This window comes from Mobula hypostoma, chromosome 4 (genome assembly GCF_963921235.1).
Source record: "Mobula hypostoma chromosome 4, sMobHyp1.1, whole genome shotgun sequence".
Taxonomy (NCBI): domain Eukaryota; kingdom Metazoa; phylum Chordata; class Chondrichthyes; order Myliobatiformes; family Myliobatidae; genus Mobula; species Mobula hypostoma.
Window position 1 is genome coordinate 176,582,407 of NC_086100.1, and position 21,829 is coordinate 176,604,235.

A 21,829-nucleotide genomic window follows, 5' to 3' on the forward strand; every position below is an offset into this window, starting at 1 on the left:
ACTTTGCCAGATCCAGTACTCTCACTCATTTCTTGACAGCACAATCAAATCAACATTAATTTTTCCACAATTTTCTCTACACTATTATTGATTCTTTAAAGCCTTTCATTCTCATGTTACCTTTGATTCTCAAATCGTTATACCATTGTTTATTTCATCTTCTACAGTGAAGTCAGATGCATGATTTTTAAGGCAACACACAAGATGCTAGGGGAACTCAAGGCCAGACAGCATCTATGGAAATGAACAAACAGTTGATGTTTTGGGCCAAGACTATTCCTCAGGACTGATTCCTTAAATGCCTCAGTTTTTCAATTCCCCTCTCAACTACAGAACCCTGCTTTTATTTTCTTTTTTATATAGTGACATGACATATTGCAATTTTTCTATTTTTTTGCTAGCTTGATCTCAGATTTATAATTTGGAAGTATAAAATGTATCTGACATCTATGCTCTTTAAATTCTGAATGTTCCGCATTCCTACTTCTTCCCAAAGTATAGATAACTTCTTTTTATGTAATTTTATCATTAACCTAATGTCATACTATTTGCTTGACAATCTTTTCTTAGACTTTTATGCACTAGAAGAAATCCTTCAACTAATAATAATATTCAACTTTAAATATGTATCCATTGTTTTTCTACTGTCAAATGTTTAATTAATATTTTCTACCTTCCTTAATACCTTCTCTTGATTTACCTGGTTTATAAATGAGCTGTTTCATGCCTGAACTCCACGTAAAATTCTGCTTCTCTAGAGGATTCCTTGCCCTGACATTACCAATTCAACTGCCTCATTTTTGCAGGCAATTTAAACAGCCCATTCTCTAGTTTCCAAGAAGCTTATCCCAATTCATCCTCTTCAGCTTCCTTCAAACTGATGGTGGCAATTTTCTTAATGTCATGTTATTCAACTATTATTACATTAAACTCAGTTTCGTCCATCCATGCTCAGCTTGTATCTCAAACTGCTACTTTGCTCTAGAGCAGGGCTCCCAACCTTTTGGCCATGTTGCCTTACCATTAACCAAGGGGTCCTTGGACCCCAGTTTGGGAATCCCTGACACTATAGCAATAACCTTTTCCTATGTGGGTAAGAACTATCAATACTTCCTTTTTAAACAAAAAAAAAGGAACAATCTACAATCCTGGCTATCCCCTTTGTTAGGGCATTTAGCTTTTGTGAAGTTTTTAATTCTAGTGGAATAATTCCCATTTTCCACAGTTCTTCATGAACTTTCAATCCTTCTCCATATATTCAGATAAGACCACAAGATGTAGATGCAGAATCAGACCATTTTGAAGGGTTCCGGCCCGAAACAGTGACTGATCGTTTCCACGGATGCTGCCCGGCCTGCTGAGTTTCTCCAGCGTGTTGTGAGTGTTATTTTGGCCCATCAATGTTTGCTCCACCATTCTGATTTACTATCTTTCTCAACCCCATTATTCTGCCTTTTCTCCATAAACTTTTATATGCCTTGACTAATCAAGAACCTATCAAACTCCACTTTAAATATACTAAATGAATCTGTCTCCACAGCCATCTGTGGCAAAGCATTCCAAAGAAATTCCTTCTCTGTCTAAACAGGTGTCCCTCTATTCTGAGGATGTGTCCTGTAGTCCACGACTCACCCACTCGAGGAAGCATACTCTCCACATCCACTCTATCGAAGCCTTTCAATATCTGATAGGTTTCAATGGGATTCCACCCCCCCCATTCTTCTAAACTCCAGTCAGTACACACCCAAAGCCATCAAATGCTCCTTTATGTTAACCCTTTCATTCCCAGAACCATTCTTGTGTACCTCCTCTGGAACCTCTACAATGCCAGCACATCTTTTCTTAGATAAGGAACCCAAAACTGCTCACAATACTTCAAATGTGGTCTGACCAATGCCTTATACAGTCTCAGCATTACCTCCCTTGCTCTTATATTCTAGTCTTCTCAAAAGGAATGCCAACATTGCATTTGCCTTCCTTCCCACCGACTCAACCTGCACAAGCTGACCTGGAGGGAATCCTGCACAAGACCCTTTCCACCTCTGATTTTTTTGAATTGTCTCCTCGTTTAGAAAATAGTCTATGACTCTATTCCTTCTACCAATGAGCATGACCACACACTTTCTTGCACTATATTACATCTGCCACTTCTTTGCCCATTCTCCCAATGACTCCTTGCTTTCTCAACACTACCTGCTCCTCAACCCATCTGAAAACTTGGCCACAACCCCATCAATTCCATGATCCAAATCACTGACATACAATGTAAAAAGCAGTCCCAATACCAACTCGAGGAGCAGCACTAGTTACTGACAGCCAAACAGAAAAGGCCCCCTTTATTCCCATTCTTTGCCTCCTGCCAGTCCATTAATCTTCCATCTATGCTAATATCATCCTGTAACACCAGGAGCTCTTATCTTCAGCAGCCTCATGTGTAGCATCTTATCAAAAGCCTTCTGAAAATCCAGGTACACAACATCTACCAATTCTCCTTTGTCTACCCGACCTGTTATTTTCTCAAAGAAATCCAACAGGTTTGTCAGCTCTGCATCTCAGCCTAAAAGAGAAATTCGAACATTGAACCGCGATCCATTGCAGTATCATTCACTTAGGAGTGTTTTCAGGAATACCAAAGACTAGTAATAATTATGGTGACTGTCTCTATTTTCTTGAGCAGTTTGCTGGAGGTTACCCTCGGGAACTTGTCAGAACTTGCCAGCGGGCCAGCGCAGAGCAAAAGTATCTAAAGGCCCAAGCTTTACTACAGGAATATTTTGTTGATGATGAGCACAAAATTGCTATGACCTATATGGAAAAGGCTATTTCTTGGCTACATATCAAATCAGAAGACATGAAAACTCTTCCATCTTTTTCTTAGAGGCTGGTGCAATGCCATGGAAGACATGCAGGATGTGCGCAAGTTGGACATGTCTGCAAATATGATGATTGTCATAAGTAAATTGCCTGACAAATTTTGGGAAAAATGGAGATCGGTGTTCTATAAACTGCAAAAAAAAGGCACAGCTATCAGGTTACCTACACTGACATTGTTGATTTTATTGAAAGGCAAGTAAAGACTGCTACATACCCAGTGTTTGGGGGGAAAAATATCAATGCTCCACCAATAACAGCAAGTAAAGACTTAAACAAAACTGAATCATAAATTTGTCCTCAAGCTGAAGGAAGCAGCATTGCCGCTATTGTGGAAAGTGAAGTTAAAACTGAGCCCAGAACTAATAAAAAGGCTGCAGGTTCGAAACAAGCCGTGAATGAAGCAAACACAGATGCGAATACCGCCCTGGTATCTAATAGTCTTATGGGGGCTGGTGATCATGATTGTAAGCTTCCCATAATTCCAGTTCAGGTGAAGTTTAAGTAACAAGACAGTGGTTACTTGTGCTTTCGTAGATCAAGGCTTTACAGCAGTGTTCTGCATTGTGAGCCTCATGAACAAGCTCAACATGACAGGAAAAAGAATATGCATTCTCTCATGCACGGCAGGTCACAAGAAGGTTTTCTCCCCCCCCCGGATTGGAAGTGGCTGGCTTAGATAACGTGAACTACTGTAAACTGCCTAACATCTATACACAGGAACATATGCCTGTCCACAACGGGAACATTCCTTGTCAGAGAGATCTTCAGGATTGGTCTTGCCTGAAGTGTATTCATTTGCCAGAAATTGAGCTGCTGACAGGGGTGAATGTACCCAAGGCCTCGGAGCCATTGCAAGTGATTCACAGTGTTAATGACGGACAGTACGCGATGAGAACAGTGCTGGGTTGGACTGTCAATGGACCATTGAAAGGAGACAGTGGTGGTGGAACAGACGAGGCTCAGCCACAGCTGACAGTTAATCCGACTTCAGTTTTGCACTTGAATGAGCTTTTGGCAACAATTCAAAACAAATTTTCATGAAATGCACTCAAGAGGGCATTTGTGTAAGTGTTGAGATTTCATGTCTCCTGTATCCTGGTAGCATGTAGTTGTAATTATTCTAGCATAAAAATTTGGGGGCTGGAATGCAGGAGCCATGCATCTGTTCTCTATCTGCATTGTATTCTGTCTTGTGTGTTTATTATGGTAGCTGGTCACGAATGGGGGCATGGTAAAAGCAAAGGGAATAAGTTAAATCTTCATGCTTTGTTTAACATAGTTTGTAATAGCTGGGGATCAGCAAATTTCGTATCCTTTGCTGATCGCTCAATAATGCCTAGCTTACACTTGAGTACACTCAAGTTTCATCACTTCAAGGATGTATGTTTGCTAATTAAAGATTGAATACATATCCTTGACTTTTGGAGCAACCACTATTGGATTGAGAGCAAGTCATGCAAGTATAACAAATCCATGGGGTCACTGGCAATATAAAGGAGCAAGATATATCAGCTAGTTGAGTGGTATCACAGCAACAATCTTGCACTCAATGCAAAACCAAAGAACTGATTGTGTACTTCATAAACGGTAAGATGAGGGAACACACACCAGTTCTCAGTGGGATCTGAAGTGGAAAGAGTGAACAATTTTAAGTTCCTGGGTGTCAATATCTGAGGATCTAACCAGGATCCAACATATCGAAGCAGCTATAAAGACAACACGACAGAGGCTATATTTTATTTGGAGTTTGAGGAGATTAGTTATGTCCACCAAAAACACTCACAAATATCTGCAGATGTACCATGAAGTGCATTCTGTTTGGCTACATCAGCATCTGGTCTGGTGGGAGCTACTACACAGGACCAAAGTAAGCTGCAGAGCTGTAAACTTAATCAGCTCAATCATGGGCACTACCCTCTGTAGTACCCAGAACATCTTCATGGAGCAATGCCTCAAAAAGACAACATCCACCATTAAGGACCCCCATCACGCCTTGTTCTCCTTGCTACCATCAGGAAGGAGGTACAGAAGCCAGAAAACACACACTCAAATGATTCAGCAACAGTTTCTTCCCCTCTGCCATCTGATCTCTGAATGCACATTGAACCCATGAACACTACCTCTCTACTTTTTATTTCTATTTTTGCACTATTCAATATATATATATACACACACACTCACTTACTGTAATTCAGTTTTCCTCTACACTTATCATGTGTTGTACTGCTGCCACAAAGACAAATTTTACGACATATGTTGGTGATATTAAACCTGATTTTGAATTGTTTGTGTTTTGGTTTGGTTTGACCATAAAACCCTCTTTTCCTTTTATCCTGACTTTGACTTCCCTTGTCAGCTATGGTTGCTTCATCCTCCCTTTAGAATACTACTTCATTTTGGGGATGTAGATCTCCTCACCTTTCAACCTTTTGCCAATTTACACATGGCTAACTTAACAGCACATATACTATTAACTGTTAACACTATTAGCTGTGTTTAAACTGCAAACAAAACTTGCATCAAATTTTTCACGAAAAATCAATAAAACTAAAAATTTTTTAAAAAGCAGGAAATGCTGGACACACCGATCTGGTTAAATTTGTGGCAAGAGAAACAAGGCTTCACGTTGGAGCTCAGAAGTGATTAGGTGCAAGTCTGGCAGATGAGTAAGAAAGTCATCCAGTTTGATGCCTTGGGCTAAATCCAGTGGAGCAGCTGACACAGGTTCAAAATTAAAATTCAACCGTTCAATCCGATAAGATTGGAGGATTTTGAGAGTAGAAACAGTGAAAGCCCTGGAGACCAAACATCACAAAAGTGAGAGATGCCACATTGGAAACAAGGAGATTACATCGGGTTCAAGAGGAATGCCTGACCGTTGTAAACTCCTGTTCCCAGTATTACCTTTTCTATGACTATTCAGGGAGCTTCAGACAAACCTAATAGATACACACACAGATACTTAATTTTGTACGAGTTGCATGATTGCTTTTAACATAACTAATAAAAGTAATTGTCAGCTAGTACAAATTATCTTTGTGCCTAACCAATTATTGAGAATAAATATCTGCATCATCGTCTCAGATGGAAAACTAATTAGTGCTTAATTTCACTGAAAAAGAGTTCCCCAACATTATCCATCTCCTGGAATTAAAATGTTTCTATTTAGAATGACCAGGCTGTGCAGGAATATAGCAGAGCAGATTCCTTTATCTCTATCAAATTTCTCTGAATTACACTTCATTACACTGAGCAGAGCTAGTAATGTTACATTTATAGAAGCACATTGAACTGAAAGCAAAGACATTTTTAAACCTTCAAGTAAATGACTATTGCAGAGAGCAAGTCAAAGTGAGATAGGTATATGCAAGTACATGATATTCTGTACCTGATAACAACATCAAATCTATCCAAGTAGCGTCCAAGACCTAATCCCCGTAGTATTCCTCCGCTTCCTAAAACAATACATCTCTTGCATGGATTTTGTTCTAGTTCTTCTGGTAATGATACCATGGGCATTAGATCAATGAGGTGATTAAAGGTATTTTGGTGCTTCTTAAATCCAAAGGGAGTGTTGTACTTGAACACAGCATCACGGAGAATGGAACTTCTTTCCAGAAAAGGAAACAGGTCACGGTCATATTTTTGTGGAAACAGTCGAGCCATCTGCTCCTGAACAAAAGACTGCCGACATTTTTGTTCCAATACCTTTTCAGCATATTTTTGGGCACTCTGTTTAAAATAAGAACAATTAATATCCATACAGTAAGCTTACAATTTGCTTTTTTTTTTGAGGTAATCTTAAATTGAATACTTTGAAAAATACACATGATCACAGAATGTTCAAACATTTGTCGATAAGTTCCTAAAAAAAAACAAAAGCTCACCTTATTTTTTTCACCTTTCACCATGTACAGGTCCCATATGTCATTTTTCTCATAATCTTGGTCGAGAAATTTAATCAGAGTCCGAAGGCCGATCAAACAAAATACAATTAACGCTGTCAACCTAAGATAAATCACAACCTATTAAATGTATATCCATGTTAGAAAATATATGCTATAGAAGGATTATTTAAAGAGTTAAGTCACAATATATGACAAAGGTAAGGGGCAGCACGGTGGTTTAGTGGTTGGTTCAATCGCTTTACGGTGTCAGCGATCACTGATCAGTGTCCAATTCCTGTCACGGTCTGTCTGCAAATACATTCTCCACCTGACCAGAAGCTAGGCGGCAGTTGTGAGCTGTCCCAGCACAAAATGCATTAGTCATTTGATGCATAATGATGTCTTTCACCACACGTTTCAATTTAAGCTAATCTTTATCTAATGTTTTATCTATTTTATTAACTTCTATGCACTCCTTTGAAAAAAAAATTTAAATAATATATAATTATATTGCTAACAGGAACTTCTCATACATGCCACAATGAAGGTAAACCAATAAAAACATCCTCTTGTACGAACAAATCTGGCCCATCAAAGTAGAAGTAGCCAGGCTCAATGGCAACACCAATCAGAGTCTAAATAGTTAAAGGTTATTTGGATCTATGGTCTGCTGTATCAAGGGATTGCTGCAAAGCAGACGTTGAGAATGGGTGTTGCCAGATTTATCCTCCAGCATTGAGTATCCTACACAACAGGATAAGAGCATTGATCTCCGATCCCGAAATTGAGTTCCATGCATCTTTCCCCCTATCCGGCGTCCATTATTCCCCCAGTATCCACTATTACGGACTTCCAGCACCCAGGGCATGCCACTTTCTCACCGTTACCATCAGGTAGGAGGTACAGAAGCCTGAAGGCACAGACTCAGCGATTCAGGAACAGCTTCTTCCCCTCTGCCATCCGATTCCTAAATGGACATCGAAGCTTTGGACACTATCTCACTTTTTAAAAATATATACATTATTTCTGTGTTTGCACTTTTTTAAAAATCTATTCAATATACGTAATTGATTTACTTGTTTATTTATTATGTTTTATTTTTTTTTCTCTCTGCTAGATTATGTACTGCATTGAACTGCTGCTGCTAAGTTAACAAATTTTACATCACATGCCGGTGATAATAAACCTGATTCTGATTCCTTTGGATGAGATATTAACTAAGATCCCACCTGAAAAAGAGAGACATTACAATAATACTTAAATTCTTGGTTATATTTATAATTCAATCAACGAACAGATCTGATCAGATATACATTTGCAGACTGAGGAAGGCTTGTCTGGACAAGTAAATACATGTGAACATCACCTAATCAGCTACAAGATGCTATAATTTAGCTGGAAGACTTCAAAAACATGATTTAGAGCCTCGTTAAATTTTCTCTACCAGCAGTGCACGTCTTCTGTAGCTGTAGCACTTTATTCTGCATTGTTATTGTTTTACATTGTACAATCCCAATGTACTACATAATATTTTAATGTGTACAAACTTTTCACTGTACCTCAGTTCATGTGACTATAGTAAACCAAATCCAATTTGGAGACCTAGATTCAAGTTAAAGAAAGTGAACAATGATCAGGCAAATGAAGCATTTAACATGAAAGATGAAATGGTCCATTTTTGGGAGGAAAATCTAATTTGAAAATAAGTACATCAAAATGGTGAGGAACTGCAGAACCAAGTTGTAGTTTAATTGTCATTCAACCATGCATGAATATAAGTGAAACAGTATTACTCCATGGCCGAGGTGCAAAACACAGTACCAAGATTCGCACACAGCACATATGATACCAGTGAAATACAGCACACAAAATAAAAATCCAAGACCCTGAGTCAATGAATGTTGCAGCACTCTGCTGTCGAACACAATGCAGGTGTATACTGCTAAGCGAACACTGGGGGGCAGCACTAACTCCAGTGTAGACACCTCCAATGCAGCGCACTGACTCCGATGTCTCTCTTCTGGGCAGCTGTAAACACACGACACCATGGCTTGAGGTTTAGTCTTCACAATGACCGAGGCCACGCAGCTCCCCGCAGTCTGCCAATAAAATCAGCAAATTGAACTTGCAACATTCCACATTAATGTCCAGAGTCTTGCAATCAAAAGGGAAGTGACTGTGATGATCACTGGCTGTTAGACTGCACGCCACCTTTGCATACCGACTCTTTCTGACGCAGGCAGCAGCATGATCTGCACCAAATGCAGCTCCACCAGTTTCTCTGCCAACACTGATGAGGTAGATCTGCAGTACTTTAAGTTCTTAATGAACAGCACAGTCTTGTGATCATAAAAATATGTTTAAAAAGGAGAATAACGCCTTTGGTTGATCCCGTAGAAATTGCTACGCTCGAACGCACCATTATCTTATCAGAAGGGGCCAAGAAACCAGAACAGGATCCACAGAAGACAGTTGTACAGAAACCGAGGAATTAAGAAACGCAAGCAATGATTATTTATTGATTGGTGTAAAGAATACCAAAGTAGAGAGGTTATGCTTCAGTATACAAGGCATTGCTGTGGTCACATCTCGAGTATGATGCATATTATCGGTATCCTTATTTAATGAAGGTTGTTAATGCAATGAAAGCAGCAACTTATTTATTAAAACGTGACAAGACCATCTGGCCCCTTGGGTCTATGCTGTTCCCCCACGGAGCAATTCCACCAGTCCCTCTCTTGATCTGTGATTCTTGTACACCTACTCCTGAACTCATATTTATCTGATGCATCTACACAGAGGGTAATTTGCAATAATCAATCTGATGGGGCATGATGTGCAAGGTTGTTGAAGAACAGTCCAGGTGCTCAGTCCCCAAATAAGATGAAGTCACTTAGGAATGGTACCGAGACACTCCTTCACCCAGGTCATGGTGCCTTTTAGGAACTCTCTACTCTAGTGGGCTGCAGAAGCAGTCAAGAATTCAAAGTACAGATCAACAGATTGCTGCATATTAAAGGAATCAAGGCATACAGGAAGAACGCAGGAAACTGGCCATGAAAGTGTTCAGCCATAATACTGATCAATGGTGGAACTGCCTTGAAGGATCAAAACTAACCAATAAACTTCAATACCTTGGCCTCAATACCTTGTGCAACTGGTCCTCGATTTCCTCACTTGCAGACCCCAGTCAGTTCTGATTGGCAGCAATATCTCCTTCACAATCTTCAACATCACAAGTGCACCACCGCAGGCTGTGTGCTTAGCCGCCTGCTCTACTCGTTTTACACTTATGACTGTGTGGCTAAGCACAGCTCAAATGCCATGTTTAAGTTTGCTGATGACAACACTGTCGTTGGCCAAATCAAAGGTGGTGATGAAGCAGTACAAAGGAGGGAGACTGAAAAATCTGGCTGAGTGGTGCCACAACAAGAACCTCCCACTCAATGACAGCAAGACCAAGGAGCTGATTATTGACAAGAGGAGGAGGAAACTGGAGGCCCATGAGCCAATCATCATTGTGGGATCAAGAGGTGTACAGGCTTAGCAACTTAAATTCCTCAGTATTATCACAGTATTATCATCTCAGAGGACATGTCCTGGGCCCTGCACACAAGTGCAATTATGAAGAAAGCATTGTAGCACCTTTACTTCCTTGGGAGTTTGCGAAGATTCAGCATGTCATCTAAAACTTTGACAAACTTCTATAGATGTGTGGTGGAGAGTATTGTGACTGGTTGCATCATAGCCTAGCATGGAAACACCAATACCTTTGAATGTAAAATCCTAGAAAAAGTAGTGGATGCCACCTAGTCCATCATGAGTCAAGCCCTCCCCACCATTGAGCGCATCTACACAGAGTGCTGTCGCAGGAAAGCAGCATCCATCATCAGCGACCCCCACTGCCCATGCCACACTCTTCCCACTGCTGCCATCAGGAAGCTACAGGAGCATCACACCACCAGCTCAGGAACAGTTATTGCCCCTCAACCATCAGGCTCTCGAGCCAGTGGGAATAATTTCACTCAGCTTCACTGTTTCTACAACCTATGCACTTTTGCAGACTCTTCATCTCATGTACCTGATATCCAGAACTAGGAACTATTGTTCTAAGATAAGGAGTCACACATTTATAACAGATGAAGATTCAAAGGGATGCAGACACACTGAGTGAGTGGACATGAGTCAGTGGGCACGTGGCAGATGAACTACAAAAACTGAACTTATCCATTCTGGTTGACATAAAACTGCAGTGTGTTAAACACTGAGATGCTGGCAAGTGCTGATGCCCAAAAGGATTTAAATGTGTTTGTACACAAGTCACTGAAAGCCACACTCAATTGCAGCAAATAGAGGATAAACAGTATGTTAGAGACACAAGACACTGCAGATGCTGGAGGAACTCAATGGGTCAGACAGCTTTAATTTTATAGTATGTTCGCTTTTAATATGAGACGATTTTAATATAGGACAGAGGAACTCTTATTGTAATAGTATAGGTCATTGGTGATACCACACTTAGGAGTATGGTGAAGAGTTTTGGTTTCCTTATCCAAAAAAGAACATTCTTGCCATTGAAGTATGTCAGATAAGATTCAGAAGACTGGCTCCACAGATGGCAGCTTTGCAGTCTGGGACAGCATTCTTCAGCTTAGAACAGGGGCTCCCAACCTAGAGTCAACAGACCCTCGGTTAACAGTGGGGGTCAATAGCAGAAAAGTAAAAGATTAGGATCCCATGGTTTAGAAGAAAGGAGATCCAATTGAAACATACAAAATTCTTAAGGGGTTTGACAGGCAAGATGCATAGAAGATGATCCCTCAGCAAAAGTCTAGGACTAGAGGACAGTTTCAGAATTAAAAGTCAGGTCTGAGTTTAGGAGAAATTTGTGTTAAAGGAATCAAGGAATTTGTGGATAATAATAGAAAATAGCACTAAGGTACCAGACCAGTAATAATCTTAGTGAATGGTAGACCAGACGACCTATTCCAGCTCCCACTGCTCACGTTCTTTTTATTCAGAAGCTTAAGATCTCATCAAATAACAGGTTCTAAATACAAACTGGATGTGGATTTTCATATATGCATCGCCATGCTCAGTTATATGCTTTACCACAACTCATTGCATCTGCTTTAACTACACAGCATATCCTAGAAATGATTTATCCAACACTCCTATCTCATTTGAAAATTCCAACTCAGAACAATACAGCACAGTGCTTTGGCGCACGATGTTGTGAAAACCTTTTAACCTACTTCCTCCCTGCAAAGCCCTCCATTTTTCTTTCATATATATGCCTATCCCAGTCTCTGAAATGCCCCTAACATATCTGCCTCTACCACCAAACCACATACCTACCACACTGTGTAAAAAAACAAACACTGACCCAACTCCCTATACTTTCATCCAATCAGCTGACAATTATTCCCTCTCACAGTAGTAGTCTTGCCCATCCTAGGAAAAAGGAGTCAATTGTCCATCCTTATACACCTCTATCCAGTCACCCCTTCCTCCTCCTTCACTCCAAAGAGAAAAGCCCCAACTCACTTAACCTTTCCTCGCAAGGAGATGTTGCTCCTCTCCAGTCCAGGCAGCAACTGCTTAGATCTCCTCTGCATTCCCTCTAAAGCATCCACATCCTTCCTGTAATAAGGTGACGAGAACTGAACGCAGTGTCTCCACGTAAAATGATGTCATTCAAATTATTTCACAATCATGCATTGTGAAAACAAATTCATGAGCACCAATCTGTACTTAAACACACGCAATAATTCATAAATATTCTTTTTTTAAATGCTGAACCCAAAACAAAAATTCTACTTGCAATGACACATAGAATGCTAAATATACGCATCTTACTTTAAAGGTCCTCTGAAGATAAATCTAGCTTTTCCCATTTTTCACGTCACCACTGGTTATGTGCACTGCGATTACCAATACTCTGGCAAGATCTCAAGTGAGCACAACTGCAAAGCAAACAAAAAAACCTCATGAGACATAGAAAGTGTTTTGTTTTCTCCTTAATGTACCACAGTTCAAAATCTGGAATGTTGGGAAAGACAAATAAGGGTATGAAATTCACAGTGAATAATAGTGCCCTGAGGAGCTAGGAGTACAAACTACAAATAACACATACAAAATGCTGGAAAATTTAGTAGGTCGAGCAGCATCTATGGAAAGGAATAAACGGTCAACATTTCAGGGTGAGACCCTTCATCAGGACAAGGAGTGCAAACACAATGTTCCCTGTAAACAGCATGGCAGATAAAGAGGATCGTGAACTTAGATGCAAAGGTACTGCAAAGGCTGGTAATCTAGAGCAATACACACAATCCGCTGGAGGAGCTCAGCAGGTCAGGCAGAATCTGTGGATGAGAATAAACAGGCGACGTTTTAGGCCGAGACCCTTCATCAAGAGGATGAAGGCAATATTCACATGTTGGTCTTTTTCAGTCAGGGTATTCAGTATAGATGTTGAGATATTGTGCTACAGTTGTATAAGTCATTGGTGAGGCTACATATGGAATACTGTGTTCAATTTTAGTTTCCTTGATCTAGGAAGGCTGCCATTGATATCTGTAATCTGTCAGGTAGGGCACCGTGCGCAATCCTAATTTGATGGAGACAGACATGAGAGAACGGAGGAACATCTGGAGAAACTTCTTAAATGCCTTTTTCGCTGCTGCTGCTGCTGTGTGATCCAGAATCTCCGGAGGGGAAGGCCCCGAGTCCTCGGCTTTGCTTGTGGCTCGGCGGCCAGGGTGGGGTCGAAGCACTAGGCAGAGATAGTGCTCGGTGCTCGGTGTCGAAGGGCTGGTCGGAGGCTCGAAGTTTTCGGACGGACTCGGAGTCGGCTGTGGTCGGGTACTTCTAATGCATCAACAGGTGTCGGCGCCTGGAGGCTTATGGCAGAGAGTTTCTCCCTTCTGCCACCTGCTATCGGGGACTATCGGGAGTCGATCAGAACTTTAAGACTTTTTTGTTTACCATGCCCATGGTCTGCTCTTTATTAAATTATGGTATTGCTTTGCACTGCTGTAACTATATGTCATAATTATGTGGTCTTGTCAGTGTTAGTCTTTGGTTTGTCCTGTTTGTTTTGTGCTATCACTCTGGAGGAACATTGTATCATTTCTTTTTTTTAATTTTGTTTTTATTTGGATAAGGAATTCACAAGTATCATGTACTTTTTTCACATGTATAACCTTTTCCATTTTTTTATATGTATAAAACTATAATTATTTATACATTAAGTACACATTGAGATGATATAAAAGGAAATTAGACACTTAAATAGATAATTATGTACAGTGGTAATTCTAATCTATTAGGCTAAGTAATGGTATTAGTTGTTAAGAAAAATAGTAATAATAGTTTCCATATATCTCTTCTGGACCATTTCTACTGGTCCAAAATGTTGTATGTAAGCCTATGTAACAACCGTTGTAGGTGTTTATATCCTAATTTGTTCATGCTTGCTCCTGCCCCCAGACATAATTATCCAATCCCTATGTACTTATTTACTTAATTTTGCCAAGGAGGCAAATTATTTTCATATTTTCTGGGATTGCCCTAAATTAAGTATATATTGGGAAGGTATTCATAGAACATTAGTTAAGGTACTTAGGTCCCAGATAAACATTCAGCAATGTTATTTCTGTACCTTCTATTCTTCCTGTAATTTTTACAAACCGTCCTTCTTTGTCTTTAGTCTCTGAAATATGTTCATAATTAAGAGTACTTGATATTAAAGTAGCTACCCCTCTTCTGTGACTCAATTTATATGATAAATAAAATACATGCTTAAAGCCCATTCTTTTTAATTTTCCATGTTCAGATTGGCTCATATGTGTTTCCCGGAGGAAAGCTATTTGTGCCCTCTCTTTTTTCAATTTAGACAATCTTATTTCTTTTAATTGAATTCAAAACCCCATTAACATTATAGGAAGTTACTTTTACCAATTCAGTTTGCATTTTTCTCTAGTAGAAAAAAACTCTCCTTTTCTAACCAAACAGTAAGCAATCCCTTCTCAACAGTAAACCAAAACATATAACCACACCCTAGACATCTTTGAACGTATAACATTTGAAAATTTTTCCCGACTTCCCACAGCGAGGCCTGAGCACCGACCCGCCTCAGTTCAGAGGAATAACCTTTATCTTCACCCTGTGTTAGAGGGCCCTCAGCAGTTTGAATAATCATAGAAAATTTTCTCCTATTTATGTCTTGACCATATTGCTATCATTCAGGTTAATCCATCTAGTTTATTTTCAGTTACCAGTTTTCATTTTACCTTTAAGTCCGATTTACTCTTTTCAGTCATTTCTCTTAATTAATCTGTATTCTCTGTACATTCGCGTCTGAATATTTGCAGCTTTTCCTCGTAGTTTGACACTCTGGGTCGTGTGGAGCGTCCTTGCCCCACTAACTGCCACGACTTCTGCCGAATCCTCTCCACTAGCGACTCCGGTTGGGTGATAACTTTAATAGGTAGTCCCCGGTCCACCAGGTCCAACGTTGCCTCCTCCACCGTAGCGTAAGTTTTTGTCCCTTCATCGTAAAAGACTCTCAGCCGAGCTGGATACAGGGTCTGGAATTTGATGTTGTTTTCCTTCAGGACCCTCCGTGTTTCCGTATATTCCTTCCGCCTGGCAAGAATCCCCAGTGCGTAATAGTGGTCTAAACTGATTTTACAGTTGTTCCACATGAAACCTTTCTTTTGCCATGCCCGTTTGAGCACCTCTTCCTTCGTTCTGTAACTGAGAAATCTGACCAGAATCGATCTGGACTGGGCGTCTGCCGGGGGCTGTGGTGCCAACGCACGGTGAGCCCTTTCTATCTGTAGGTCTTTTGCGGCCGGTATATCAAGGTTCTCTCTAAGCAGCTTCTCCACGAAGGGAATCATCAATCCGGGTTTACTTTCAGTTCCTTTGGGAACTCCGTAAATGCTCACATTTTCCCTTCTTGAGCGGCCTTCTTGATCTATTAGTTTCCACTGGAGCTGGTCTTGCAGCTTCAACATTTCTGCTCTCACTTCCTCGGTGTTTTGTAGCTTCTCTTCAATTCCAACAAACCTCGCTTCGGCTTCATCTATCCTCGAGTTAGTTTTTACTATTTCTCCTTTAATATCTTCCAGCTGTTTGCTGTTATCTTGTCAGAACTCGCGAATCTCTCCGAGAATCAAAGACAGAGTCACCGATTCCCCCTCATTATCTCCGTCCTGGCTTGCCGTGGGGGAGCTAGGCCCGTCGCCTTGCTGCATCTCTTTATGTTTATCAGCCTTCGGAGCAGACTTTTTAATCTTGTTCTTAGACATCATCCTTGCCCCTTTTATTAATATAGTTATGCAATATTAAGTATTTGTCTAAATTCAATTTTGGGGCAGTTTATCTTCTTTTTTGTCGAGAGACCTTTCCCTTACGCCGCCATTCCCTTGATGACCGGAACCTGTATCATTTCTTAATGCATGTATGCATTTCTAAATGACAATAAATGAGGACTGAGTGTCCTCATAATCTAATCTAAGAATCTAAAGAATCCAGAGGAGATTTACAAGGATGTTGTTTGTCAGTTATGGAGAGAGGGTGAGCAGATTAGGACTTTCTTTCATTGGACACAGCAAATTGAGAAGTGATCTCAATCTGTGCTACCAAAAATGTGCAACAGCTTACTGGTAAATCATAAGCCAAAAGAATCAACTAAAAACATTACCTACAGCATTTTTTTTCTGAAGCAAACTGGGTTGAACTATCGCTGCAGACAGCAAGGAGGCTGGCAGAGGTGAGGTTGGTTCGGGGTGATGAGCTATGCTGGGGCATTGAGTGGTACAGTGTGTTCAAGCCAGGGCTGCAGACGGAGTTCACATCGCTACCAGAGATGGAGTGAGTGATTTGGAGGGGAGTCGATGCCCATCAATGGGTCGGATTGCTCAAAGCACAGAGCCGATGGTGACATCGAGAACAGCTTCGGACTGGGCAGCCCAGGTGTGTCACCGAGCCTGGATTCGGCCCGAGAGCCAGGTACAGAGTCAAGGGTAGGGTTGATTTCACTTGCTCTCCCGCAAATGTTTATTCCATTCTCTGCAGCGCCAAGGCTGTAAACTGATCCAACAGCTGTGCATTTCTGCCCTGCTGGTGTGATGAACTGGGGACCAAGGCTTGGGCCTGCTCTGGCAGCAGATCTGGGACTCAGTCTAGTTTGGGATGCTGTTGGCTTACTTCTATTGTTTGCATGATGTATGTTTTCTTTCTCTCTCTCTCTCTCTTGCCCTCTCTCCTTCCCCCCTCTCCCCCTCCTTCCCCCCCACCCCCCCCCAGTGGTTTCTGTTCATTTTTTTTTAAATTGGGCTATTCAGGTTTCTTGCTTCGTGGCTGCCTGTAAGCAGACAAATTTCAAGCTGTATAATTTATGTATTCTTTATAATAAATGTGCTTTGAATCTTTCAGGTGTGTAAAGTCAAGACGGGCACAGATAGGTTCAATGTTTTTCCCAGGAGAGGGAATCAAGACCTTTTAGGGTGATGGGAGAGGTCTGACAGGAATTTGAGGGGCAACATTTTCACTGAGGGAATGGTCAGTATATTGAATGAGCTGATGGAGAAAGTGGCTCAGACACGTAAATCAATCTTAAAAATGTACTTGGACAGGTACATAGAAAAGAAAGGCTTAGAGGGATATGGGGATAACACAGGCAAACTGGACCAGCTTAAGTGGTACTTAGGTCAACATGGACCAGTTGTGCTGAAGAGTTCATTTCTGTGCTGTATGATTATCGAAAGGCAAAAATCAACTGCCCGAGTTAGATTTAGGAGCCCCAAAGGAGAACCATCACAGGGCAGGAGGCAACTTCCAAGTATTGCGCATTACTTCTCAGGCTATAACGTTTTGGTTAGGTTTTGTGTCAATGCAGTTTCACAAAGTTTGAGAATGCCTGCATCTGCACAAATGGCGTATACTACCACAGGACCACACACTTGAAAACCACAGAAATTAAATCTGCTATATATTGCCCATTGTAGATATTCTAAAGACCCACGGAAAAAAAATTAATTTGCGGAGAGCATGGTAAATCCCCAACTTGCGTTTAAAGGAATTTTGTAATGTAGCACAAACATTGTATTGTAGTAAACATCACTCTATACAATAAAATTAAAGTTATGATCGTCCAAGTCCTTTATTAGAGTCTTCCCTCATGAAGCAAATCTAAATTGCTAGGCACCAAATAATAGGTCAGCCAAACTGAGTACAATATAGTTAAATCATTGCAACAACTGAAACTGAGGTGCAAAAAGGCTTCGCAGGATGCGATCTCCCCATATTTATTTCCATAGGATTCAGATTTGTTGTGGACAGTACTACATGCTAAAATATTTATCATAAACATTCCTCACTTCGGGAAGTCTGATCACCTGGCTGTACTTCTACTCCCTGAGTACAGGCAGAGACTGAAGACTGCAGCATCAGCAGTGAGGACCAAGAAGGTTTGGACAAGGGAAACACAGGAGTGCCTAAAGGACTGCTTTGTATCGGTAGACTGGACTGTATACAGGGATTTGTCTTTCGATCTGGATGAGTATGCTGCAGTTATTACTGACTTCATTAAAACCTGTGTGGATGAGTATGTGCCTACAAAGGCTCACTGTACATTCCCAAACCAAAAGCCACAGATGAACCAGGATGTACAGGAGAACCAGGAGGGTTCTTCATCAATTGAAGGGTTTCAGCCCGAAACATCAGTTGTTTATTCCCATCTGTGGACGCTGTGTGGCCTGTTGAGCTCCTCCAGCACATTGTATATTGCTCTGGATTTCCAGCATCAGCAGTACTTTTTGTGTCTTTGTCTCCAGGAACACTAAGCAAACCAGTTTTTGTGGATCTGAGATTACGATTAGGGATTGGATTGGGACAATTTGTTTTATGAGAAGAATGTAATAGAGAAATGGAGGTCATTTAAAGGTGAAATTTTTAGAGTACAGAATCTTTATGTTCCTGTTAGGTTGAAAGGAAAGGTTAAAAGTTTGAGAGAGCCATGGTTTTCAAGGGATAGTGGAAACTTAGTTCGGAAAATATCTACAATAAATATAGGCAGCATGGAGTATAGTAAATGAAGGCAGCATGAAGGAAGGCAGTTTTTTTTAAAAACTTCGAATGCAAGAAAGACGAGACTGCGCAGGCATGTGACGTAACAGGACAGCGCGGAGAGTTTAAAAAGGAGACCACCCTATACAACAGGCAGCTGTTGGAGTGGGCAGCGGAGAGAGTGGTAGCAGAGTGTAGGGCTTTGGCTTCAACAGGCTTCGGCGGTAAACGGGAAGCAAAAATTAGTGGGAAGACAGAGGATTGGGAAGTTTTTAAAAGCTTACAAAAGGAAACTAAGAAGGTCCTTAAGAGGGTAAAGATTAACTATGAAAGGAAGCTAGCAAATAATATCAAAGAAGATACTAAAAGCTTTTTCAAGTATATAAAGAGCAAAAGACAGGTGAGAGTAGATATAGGACGGATAGAAAATGATGCTAGAGAAATTGTAATGGGAGATAAAGAGATGGCAGAGGAACTGAACGAGTATTTTGCATCAGTCTTCACTGAGGAAGACATCATCAGTATACCGGACACTCAAGGGTGTGCGCAGTCACAATTACGACAGAGGAAGTACTCAGGAAGCTGAATAGTCTAAAGGTAGATAAATCTCCCGGACCAGATGGAATGCACCCTTGTGTTCTGAAGGAAGTAGCTGTGGAGATTGCGGAGGCATTAGTGATCTTTCAAAAGTCAGTAGATTCTGGCATGGTTCCAGAACTGGAAGATTGCAAATGTCACTCCGCTATTTAAGAAGGCGGCAAGGAAGCAAAAAAGAAATTATAGACCTGTTAGCTTGACATTGGTGGTTGGGAAGTTGTTGGAGTCGATTGTCAAGGATGAGGTTACAGAGTACCTGGAGGCATATGACAAGATAGGCAGAACTCAGCATGAATTCCTTAAAGGAAAATCCTGCCTGACAAACCTATTACAATTTTTTGAGGAAATTACAAGTAGGCTAGACAAGGGAGATGCAGTGGATGTTGTATATTTGGATTTTCAGAAGGCCTTTGACAAGGTGCCACACATGAGCCTACTTAACAAGATAAGAGCCCATGGAATTACAGAAAAGTTACAAAAATGGATAGCGCGTTGGCTGATTGGCAGGAAACAGAGAGTGGGAATAAAGAGATCCTAAACAACAGGAATTCTGCAGATGCTGGAAATTCAAGCAACACACATCAAAGTTGCTGGTGAACGCAGCAGGCCAGGCAGCATCTCTAGGAAGAGGTACAGTCGACGTTTCAGACCGAGACCCTTCGTCAGGACTAACTGAAGGAAGAGTTAGTAAGAGATTTGAAAGTGGGAGGGGGAGGGGGGAGATCCAAAATGATAAGAGAAGACAGGAGGGGGAGGGATGGAGCCAAGAGCTGGACAGCTGATTGGCAAAGGGGATATGAGAGGATCATGGGGCAGGAGGCCCAGGGAGAAAGACGGGGGGGGGGGAACGCAGAGGATGGGCAAGGGGTATAGTCAGAGGGCCAGAGGGAGAAAAAGGAGAGAGAGAAAGAATGTGTATAAAAATAAATAACGGATGGGGTACGAGGGGGAGATGGGGCATTAGCGGGTTAGAGAAATCAGTGTTCATGCCATCAGGTTGGAGGCTACCCAGACGGAATATAAGGTGTTGTTCCTCCAACCTGAGTGTGGCTTCATCTTGACAGTAGAGGAGGCCGTGGATAGACATGTCAGAATGGGAATGGGATGTGGAATTAAAATGTGTGGCCACTGGAAGATCCTGCTTTCTCCGGCAGACAGAGCGTAGGGGTTCAGCAAAGCGGTCTCCCAGTCTGCGTTGGGTCTCGCCAATATATAGAAGGCCACATCGGGAGCACCAGACGCAGTATATCACCCCAGCCAACTCACAGGTGAAGTGTCACCTCACCTGGAAGGACTGTCTGGGGCCCTGAATGGTGGTAAGGGAGGAAGTGTAAGGGCATGTGTAGCACTTGTTCCACTTACAAGGATAAGTGCCAGGAGGGAGATCAGTGGGGAGGGATGGGGGGGACGAATGGACAAGGGAGTCACGTAGGGAGCGATCCCTGCGGAAAGCGGGGGGGGGGAGGGAAAGATGTGCTTAGTGGTGGGATCCCGTTGGAGGTGGCGGAAGTTACGGAGAATAATATGTTAGACCCGGAAGCTGGTGGGGTGGTACATGAGGACCAGGGGAACCCTATTCCTAGTGGGGTGGCGGGAGGATGGAGTGAGAGCAGATGTGCGTGAAATGGGGGAGATGCGTTTGAGAGCAGAGTTGATGGTGGAGGAAGGGAAGCCCCTTTCTTTAAAAAAGGACATCTCCCTTGTCCTGGAATGAAAAGCCTCATCCTGAGAGCAGATGCGGCGGAGATGGACGAATTGCGAGAAGGGGATGGCATTTTTGCAAGAGACAGGGTGAGAACAGGAATAGTCTAGATAGCTGTGAGAGTCAGTAGGCTTATAGTAGACATCAGTGGATAAGCTGTCTCCAGAGATAGAGACAGAAAGATCTAGAAAGGCGAGAGAGGTGTTGAAAATGGACCAGGTAAACTTGAGGGCAGGGTGAAAGTTGGAGGCAAAGTTAATAAAGTCAACGAGCTCAGCATGCGTGCAGGAAGCAGCGCCAATGTAGTTGTTGGTGTAGCGAAGGAAAAGTGGGGCCAGATAGAACATAGATTGTTTCACAAAAGCCACTATCATGGACTTTGGACATACAACCACCACAGCTAACAAAGAGCTTTCTTTGTTATATCTCAACTGTCCCCTCTTTCTCTTGCATTCCAGGGTGAGAAACATTGTCCAGAATTGCCAAAATTTTCCATAGGGTCCTTTGTTCTACCACAGCCTCCAGTTAATCCAGTGTGACTCCGTGACAGTGCCAGCCTTACTAATCAGTTTATTGAGACTGTTGGCATCACCTCTGTTGATGCCATTGCCCCAGCATTCCACCACATAGATTATACTGGCGACAACAGACTGGTAGAACATGTGAAGGAGAGGCCTGCATACTCAAAAAG

The 21,829-nt window shown here is 41.6% G+C and overlaps 1 protein-coding gene across 4 annotated transcripts in view; it reads right to left on the minus strand.

Moving 5' to 3' along the window:
* st3gal5 (ST3 beta-galactoside alpha-2,3-sialyltransferase 5) overlaps positions 1-21,829 on the minus strand; it is a 67,195-nt gene that overhangs the window by 34,985 nt on the left and 10,381 nt on the right. For 2 of the 4 annotated variants that reach the window (XR_010017768.1, XM_063047051.1), the window contains 3 exons: positions 12,621-12,727; positions 6,762-6,882; positions 6,263-6,606 (listed from right to left, as the gene is read on the minus strand). Coding sequence is in view for 3 of the 4 variants with exons in the window: in XM_063047051.1 (XP_062903121.1) it covers positions 6,263-6,606; positions 6,762-6,882; positions 12,621-12,658 (503 nt within the window). In the remaining variant the exon portion in view is untranslated. Of the gene's footprint in view, positions 1-6,262; positions 6,607-6,761; positions 6,883-8,320; positions 8,832-12,620; positions 12,728-21,829 lie in introns of those variants that run through there. The other 2 variants (XM_063047053.1, XM_063047052.1) reach the window with 2 other exon arrangements.